General features: G+C 42.6%; 1 protein-coding gene across 1 annotated transcript; it reads right to left on the reverse strand.

Annotated features, from left to right (window-relative positions):
• Positions 1-967: 967 nt before the first annotated feature.
• Positions 968-8,279, reverse strand: LOC120643782. The gene is made up of 4 exons (XM_039920252.1): positions 7,861-8,279; positions 5,603-5,698; positions 4,583-4,678; positions 968-4,031 (listed from the first exon to the last, which is right to left on the reverse strand). The coding sequence occupies exons 3-4, from the start codon at positions 4,627-4,629 to the stop codon at positions 1,178-1,180; spliced, it is 2,901 nt and encodes a 966-aa protein (XP_039776186.1). The 5' UTR covers positions 4,630-4,678; positions 5,603-5,698; positions 7,861-8,279; the 3' UTR covers positions 968-1,177.
• Between the last annotated feature and the right edge of the window lie 717 nt (positions 8,280-8,996).

Below are 8,996 nucleotides of genomic sequence, written 5' to 3' on the forward strand. Positions count from 1 at the left end.
TTTCCGAAAGCCGTCAGAAATAAACATTACTAACGCACAAACGACAACAGCGTAGCTGAGCAAACAATATTAGTAATAGGATACAACAGAGTACACTAAATGTTGCAAACTACAAATATAGTTTGGAACTCATTCTCAGCATACACATACAGTGGTACATTAGAGGTTGCAAACCACAAATACTTTCAAACTCAATCTCATCACACCAATCCATACACGCATACAGCTTGGTTTCATGGTAACCTGAGTTACCAGTTATTAAGGCACAAACAAAACCCAAACAGAGACCAACGAAATCAGCAAAAAGATGACATGTCCCTTGAGAAACATTGTTACAATAAACACAATACACACGAACACACAATGCAAGATACAACTCCTGCATCTTGGGCATATGCAGGAAACTCACATCAACAAATAGAGTGGATAGGCATAGGGCACCATAGTTGTGTGCATGGAACTGAGCTCTGTATATCAAGTGAAGCTCACCTAAGGTAGCTTTTGATGATATGTTTCTTCTGCGATGCAAACTCCGGTGGCTTCACATGCAAGTAGTCGTCGTGTTGCTTTGCCAGCAGGTTCCACTGCAGCCTGCCCCACCAGTCACGCTCTCCGCTTACATCCACCTTCGACGCCAGGTGCTCCTTCTTCCGGATTGGGAGATGTTGAAAGGATCGGCAGGCCCGGACAAAGAGCTTCTCCCACTTTGGTGTTTCAAACTGAAATGTGACATCATCGTGGAAGTGCTGCAGCTGTGGTAGCTCTTGGAGGTAGATCCTTTGGATGTTTGGGAGTGGAGAAGGTGCTACGGAATAATCAGGATGTTTGTAGAAGATTGTCTTGAGGTTGGAGCAGAAAAGAATGATCAGAATCTCCAGTGAAGGCAATGATAAACTGCATGGGAAAAGTTTCTCCAGTCGGGGGCAGTGCTCGAGATGAATGTGTTTGAGTAGTTCCAAAGAGATCAACTTAGAGTATGCCAGATCACTAGGCTCGACCAAGCTTAGTAGGTTATTCAGATTGGAGAGCAGGAGTATCTTTAAGGATTGAAATACCTTTGGAGTTAATGTGCTGCTCTTCTGGCCCTGGACTATTTCTTCCCCTGCACCTTCGGAATGGATTCTGAATACTACTTCCATTTCATGGCAGTGAATGAGCTGGCATTCTTCAAGACACATCATACTATAATTGAGTTCGGTAAAGCATCTGATAGAAGAATCATCCCAATGAATATTGACTTTGTGACAGAGAGAAGATGCCTTAATCCATGCGGATACTGATTGTTTGCAGATATCTCCACATGACGTCGTTTTGGCTGAAGTTTCATCATGGGCACAATGCTAGACACCTCAAAAGAATGCACATCAAGATAAGGTGATTGCTTCTGGATCTTGGTGCATATCTCACTTTTGTTCTTCGGCTCCATGCATCTCACACTGCGTGGTTTAACTTGGACAATGAAGTGTTGAAGAAACTGCCCTTCCTTGACTAACTTGTTAGCAGCATCTGAGTTGAAGCTATGAAATAGACCGGGGTCATTTATGTTGATCTGAGCAGTATTGTTTCTTTCCTCCCTATCATAATTTTCAGCTGCACAAGTTCTCTGCTGGCAATGTATCTTCAAAAACTGATTATCATCACTAGCAGAGTCATCCAAATAGAAAACCTTGGGAAACCTAACCACCTGATGCCATGGGAATCTCTTGAAACATTGGACATTCAGAAGATGTACCTTCCTGAGTTGTGGCAGATTTGGGAGGTTGGGAGGGACCTCCTCAATAGCTGTTCCTGAAAGATCAACATCCTCCAATGCTCTAAGATCATCACTGAAGTTCACTGTTTTGAGCCTGCTGCACCCACGCAAGGATAGGCGTCGAATACATGGTCCAGAGAGTGAGAATGTTCTCAAGTTACGATGCTCATGGATTTTGATATCTTTCAGGGCCTTCCATGTTTCAATATAAAGATCCTCAAGGTACGATAATAGCTTCCAGAGATCCTGAAGACTCAAGCTAATGCAATTGTAAATATGTAGCTCTCTGAGGCATTTGGCTTCGGACAATGACCTTGGGAGTGAACTCAATTTACTGTTGTTAATTAGCTTGAGTGTCTCCAGCCTTTGCATTGCTTCAAATGTATCCTCCGGAAAATTGGTAATCATAGTCCCCTCGACATGAAGGACCAACAGATTGGATAGTTTGACCACCGAATGAGGCAATTCTTCGAGTTTGGAGCAATTGCCAAGAATGAGCTCCTCAAGGCTTGACATGCCATCGAAGAATTCAGAAGGCAGAGTAGAAATTTTGGACCCTAATAGATCAATGAAGTGCAGTTTGCTTTTATTTCGGCCATCTTCTCGGGTTAGTACGAGTAAGGGAACACTATTAATATCAAGGACTTCAAGGTTCTCCAAATAGGAGAGCGGTCCTGGAGTTTCATCCTCTGATGTGTCGAGCTTAGAGCAGCCTCTGAGCGAGAGCAAGCGGAGATTCACTAGTTGACAAAGCCCAGGAGGCAGATGAAGTATCTTTGTGTAGGACAAATCTAGAACATGCAAATGGCTGTTCCACACTTTGTGGAAATGAAAGGCTGCTATCGATGTGTTGGTGTGACCTCTCAGAACAAGGGTGGTCATGGCCACCTCTCTTGGAATAATTGGTGTTTGTTCCCCCCAACCCCTGCTCACATGCCTGCCACGTCCATCCAGGAATGAGACCCATCTCAGCTGCTTGCCCTTGTCGTCAAGATCATATAGCTCAGCTAATTCCTTGAGTCCAGGAACACCCTCCGCTATCTTGGACGCACCGGTGGCGGCATCCTCGGGCACAGGACAGATCGGCAGCAATGAGTACTCCTGCAAGGCTTGGAAGACGACCTCTCCTACTTCATATGCAGACCTGTAGTAGCTCTTGTTGCTCTCCTTCTTGCTGGCGGCCGCTGCTGGTATGTCGGTGGGGCTAGCTACTGATGAGGAAAGCAGGCCCTCAGCCACCCAGCAGCGAACCAGCTCGTCGGAGGTCACCACAGGAGTGGGGCTTGTACGGCTTGTTTTTGTTATTGGTCTAAAGAGAGCATCAGGTTTTCTTTGTGGATGGTAGAGAACACTGTAGTACAGGCACTGCTGAGCTACGTGAAACCAGAACTTCAGGTCTCGTTGTTGTTGCTCCTGGATCCGGAGTTTTCTGTGGATGGAGTTGGCTGCATCCCATAAGGCCTCGCTGATCAGCACGGCCCCCTCTCGCGGACGGAGACGACCAAGAACCGGGGCGTGGTAGTACTCCGAACTTAGGTTAAACCACCTGCTGCTGGTTGCCTGGCGTGTAGCCTGATCTATGCGGTGGCTTCTGTTGCACACGTCCCGGGACACTGCTGAGATGAGCCAGCGGTTCTGCTGGTAGATTGATGGGCGTTTGCCCGGGCCCACTAGGAAAGCCAACACATCCAATGACACGGGAACCTGCAGATTTTCTACCAGCAGCAGATACTTCTTCCCTTGCAAATATCCTTCTCTGACCATTTGGAGTAGCGGGGAGGTACGAGGTTGATGGCCATAGTCAGGGTCCCACTGCACAGATGGATCCGACGACCCGAAAATCTCCACGTACTCCCTCCCCAAAGCCTGGAACATCAGCTTGTCGGAGATCTTTGAGCCGTAGCTCCTGTAGCTCTCTTCGCTGGCAAGTTGCTTGAGCTCCCGAAGCAGCGGCGGCAGTATCTCGCGGGTTGCTGCCTGTGCCATCTCCATGAGGACCTCAACCGCCAGCCAGTGCTGGGCGGCGCTGCAGCCTGCTGCCACGGCAGGGGTGAGCCGCACACGAATGGTGTGCTCGTACGGGCCGTATAGGTCATTGATGCGCTCGGACAAGAGCCTTCTCAGGGTCGGCGCAAACGAAGCCGCTGCTCCCATTCCAACGTTCCAGATCACTGGATCCTCCTTGCTCCAGTCCGCCACCTTTTCTTCCAGTGCTGGTACTTGACTCCACGGAACATATTCACCTATCCTCTCCAAGTATACGTGGTCACCAGGAATCCTTCAAAAAAAGGAACAACAAAAAAGAAGATATATTAATAACTACACCAAGTTCCAAAATGGCATGTACTTGTGATTAGTGGTAGCAAAAAGCCGTCTCCTTTAGTAGGATGATGATGGTATATATGTGTCCAATTGGTACATGATGGTCAGTCATGTGATAGTGATCAGTAGTGTGTATACTCATGTACGGTATATTGAGTCGACTCATGTGTATCCTTAACTATATATGTGCTAGCATTCTTTTAATTCTAATTAATTACCGTACGTTGCTATTGTTCCTCATTCTTTCTAATCGCGATGCACGACACGATAGATGAACTATACGCTGGAAATTTGGGAACCATTATTGTTGGTGGAGTAGCGTCCACCTACTTTGACACATCAAAACATTGTTAAAGTATATTACATTATTACTATATACTATCATGGCATGTCACAAACATAACTGTGAGCGAGGTGTAGTCTTTATCTTTTCACAGTGCAACAACAGAGGGAGTACTATAAAATTGAAACCATGTAACAAGATTAATTTAGGCAAGAAAGTAATACCTTTCATTTACAAGGTCATCGACCAATTGAAAAACAGAGTCAACCATTTCCAACCAGTGCTGGCTGATATGGCGTGGATTCTTAGCTTAATCCCACCTAAAAAAAAGATGCAAAACTGTCACGTTGACGAAATGTATCCAACGTCCAAAATCATGAATAGTTTTTGTAGAAACCATTAGAGAGAACGACAGATGATATTTTGCATTGTAATTTCACGTTGCACACGCTGGCAAGAAAGGAGAACCAGGATTGTTGCCAATGGAAAATTAGAAGAACAGAAACTCTTCCTTGCCACATGGAGGGTAAAAATGATAATTCACTATCAAAATCCACTTTTTGGAGCTGGGAGTACCTTCTAGCCAAACACCTCATCTAAGCAGCTCCAGCTCCAGCTCCAGCTCCAGCTCCAGCTCCAGCTAGAGTTTAGAGTGGAGAAAAGGTGGAGCTAGAGCCATACCAAACAGGCCCTAATAAAGGCCTCGAGATATTAGTCCTGGGTGTTAACACTAACCAGGACTAAAAGATGTGTCTTTAATCTCAGTTAATTAGGACTATAAGGTTCTTTAGTCTCGGTTGGTCCAGGACTAATGATCCTCTAGGTTATGTCAAAAAGGAAAATATCCCACCCAAAGTCAGAAGTGCTGTCTAGGTAGAGTGGCTAGGATTTATGCGTGAGCTAAAAGGTCTTACTGTTGACTCCTGGGTGCGGAATACTTCCTTTTTTTTTTTTGCCTTACAGGCCTTTTAGTCTCGGATCATTAGTGCGGGTTCCCACACACGGGACTGAAGGGGGTTAGGTTAGGAACCAGAGGATTACATTTCTGTAGTAGCGTTACATCTAGTCATCATATATTATAGTGTCATGAGGCACAGTTTAAAAAACAACGCAGTGACAAGAATGTATTGACTTAAGAAATGTTTCTTCATTGATAATTTGGACTCAAAGAAAATTTTGCATTTCTAGGAGCAGTGGTTTATTTCATTAAGCTTAAGTGCTGTAAGGACGTACTATACCCATACCATGTATTAACAGCCAAGGATGCCATATCAGAAGACAAGCCCATGTATAGCTAATAGCTGCGAATCTGAGACTGCACAGGTGATGATGGTCCTAATCTGCCAGAAAAAAATCAGAAACTTATTTAGTTACATCAGGTAACATAAATCAAATTTCTTAGAAGCTTTGAGGGGAAGAAAATTCTGCGACGGTGCCCCACAACACCCCTGGTGCGACACCGCCCACGTTTCCGACATCGCGTCGCAATTCAAATCCTCCCGTTCAGCATTTCCTTTTTCATCGCGCCAGCCCGTGGCGGGGGGGGGGGGGGGGGGGGGGGGGGGGGGGGTTCATGGGCCAAATTGTTGTTTATGTATAGGACTTCCTCCGTTCCAATTCATAAGGTCATTTGGTCATTTTAGCAAATTCAGATACATAATTTTTACCATGCATATAGATAAAACTATGTCTAGATACATAACAAAAATTATGTATCTAGATTTGCCAAAATGACCTACAATTTGGAATGGAGAGAGTATTACCTTACAGAAGCTAGTACTGACTTCTTATTTTCCTAAAAATTAACTCCATTAAAAAAACAGCTACTCCCTCTAATTTTAACTAGGTGATCCCTCGTGCGTTGCTGAGAGATTTCTTAAACAAATTTTTAAGGGGGAAATTTGAAAGTAGAAACATTAAGGTGATTGTATGGCAACATTCTTTTCAAATGATATACATGAAAACATGTTAACTTTGTTGAGAGAGAATTGAACGGTGGCTCAATGATTGGTCCTCCATGTATTTCTATTGTCAGAATTTTGTAGGGGTAGTACTCGCAAAGACTAATAAATTCCATGAATGGATGCTATTAGTCACAGAGAATCTGTGGAAGATATAAATAGATGATATGATCCTAGTGGATGGTGATGTGGCGTCTGATATAGTGGGTTCCTATGTGATGTGGATAACTTGCATGTTGAGAGAAATAGAGTTAATGACTCTTAGTGGGTGCCATCTATATAGGATACTAGGTGATTCTCCGTGCGTTGCTGTGGGATTTGACAGAGATTTTCGATAAACTATGATAAAAAATACAACAAGATTTTAAATAAAATGCAATGGAGAGCATGTAGTAAGACAAATAAACACTTAGATCGAGTTTGCTAAAAAACAAAAAAAATGATAGATTTTTTAATAAAGAAAATCTCGTATAAATGGTGCATTCATAGAGATTACGTTGAAAGCCATATGAGAAACTTCTTGGATGAAAAATAATAGATTTTTGAGTTATTCTTTGGTTAGAGAAGAAAGAAAGGAGTAAGACATGCATTTCATGGATATAAGACATGCACAAAGTTGATTGGATGGTTACAATAATGAAGGTGATGTGGCTAATTCAGAGAACAGAGAAATAGTAATAAATCCTTATGGACCTCAATAGTGATGCACATATTGACGTGACTGAATGAAGTAATTATATATATATTCTAATTATTCTTATAAATGAATAAAATATTATAAATTAATGTTAGTGGATTGCATGACCTGTTGACGTGGATAACAAAATGCTACTGTAGTAGGTTTTAATTGCATGTAATAGTGCATTGCTATGGTGGACAACTTGCATATGGAGAGAAATCTCTAGTGGAGACCAACTATATAGGTTTTATAGATATAGATTACAAGTCCACATAGATTTATCTTTAATTTTCAATATGCTAAATTTAATGCATAGTTTTTGGATAAGAGAGACCTTAAGGATTAGAATATTTCTAAAGAGATAGCTTTGGATAGGAGCGCTCGGAGAGTAGCTATCAATGTGCCTGAACTTTGAACTTATTTCTTTCGGGTTTCATCTCTAGGCTACCCCAACTTGCTTGGGAAAAAATGCTATGTTGTTGTTGTTGTTGTTATTTCAATATGCTAAATTTTATATAGATAGACAACATATATAAGATTTTAATGGCATTACTAGATTCATTATGAATCTATTTTAATGCATAGTTTTTAATTGAAGATAATATATACATATGCAGCTATGCTATAGTTCACTTAGTACAAACATCTAATACAGATTTGATTGTGTATTTGCCTGAGCTCATCAAGATACCCACTATCTGCAAACAATTTCAGCATGGAAGCACAATTAACTACATCAAACCACTACAGAGACCTCTTAGCTACATCATTCAATTCTTTCATATGAATCAGCACACCAATAACTCTACAGTATTCTTCTAGCCTTATGATATAATAGTGGATCAATTTTATTGAACTGTACCTGGATTGTCACGAACCGCCATTTTGACTTCCAGGTGAGGAGACTGTCAATGTGAGATGAGATGGCCGCGAGAAATTGCAGAAATAAACAGGCGTGAGAGTGATGAGGTGATGCAATGCAACAAAAATAACGGCAACTCTCGTACAGGAAATATATACAACAAAAAAGTGAAAAAAGCAGCAAGCCCATTGGATGCTTTTCTCCTTTAAAGCTGGATGCATGGACAAGTAAGGAATGCATTCTGTTTTCTGAAAGCCCGGCATGCCATATTCTGAAGCAATGATGCATACCACAAGCAAGGATCGGGGCACACTCTTTCATTTAGGCTAAAGTAAAGGTAAGGAAAACGCTAAAGCATAGAGGAAGAGTCAGATTATGCTCAAGCAAAGAGGAAGAGTCAGATTGACTGACTCTGTTTTTATCGGCTCAAGGAGTCTCCGGCGGGTGTGGCGTCATCTTCGGCGAGGGTGCTGTGATCTGCTTTTATCTGCTCTGTTTCCACTCCGACGGGCGAGCGGAGTTCTCTGGCGTTGCTAGCACGGCCAGCGGCTTGGGTGTCTCCTTCTTTTCCGGCTGTGGTAAGAGCTTTGTGTGCCCACTTCTTTGCGAAAGGGTGGGATTTTATGGCATCCTCGATGGATTCCGCGCTGCTGATGGTTTTAGTGGCGGCGATGTTAAGAGCTTTCTGGGAATTTTGGGTTGCATTTTGTAATTTCCATGTTGTCCAGGGTGTTTTCTGTAAAATTTCAGGGATGTACTATGATTCATCTTAATATAACTCCACTTTCGCAAGCAAAAAAAAAGTTGAAAGTGATCGGGTGCTCTAGCCTAAGAGGGGGAGGATGTGAATTAGTCACTCTAAAAACCTTAACCTATGGCTTCTTGCGTTATGTTGCAAAAGTAGTGATTATAAAGAAGTGATTTTATTTGAGTCGAGATGATGCAACAACCACTTCAGCTTTGATCTGCGTCACATTAGCTCAGCAGGCCAACATTATCGTGGATGTTGCATATGCATCAGAATAGCTCCACCATAAGAACCAAGGAAATGTTGTTCATTCCGATCGGTGTAAGGAACATCGTCCTATTAGACTATAGTTTGTGATTTTGATAATTGTGTGACCACATAATCAATA

Source organism: Panicum virgatum, chromosome 8K, assembly GCF_016808335.1.
Source record: "Panicum virgatum strain AP13 chromosome 8K, P.virgatum_v5, whole genome shotgun sequence".
NCBI lineage: Eukaryota > Viridiplantae > Streptophyta > Magnoliopsida > Poales > Poaceae > Panicum > Panicum virgatum.

What these genes read in the sequence shown, in the direction of transcription:
- LOC120643782 (XM_039920252.1), bottom strand. Translation starts at nt 4,629, where the DNA reads ATGGTTGACTCTGTTTTTCAATTGGTCGATGACCTTGTAAATGAAAG. An exon ending in GATGACCTTGTAAATGAAAG is followed by an intron (nt 4,032 to 4,582) that starts GTATTACTTTCT and finishes CTTTTTTTGAAG; the next exon opens with GATTCCTGGTGACCACGTAT.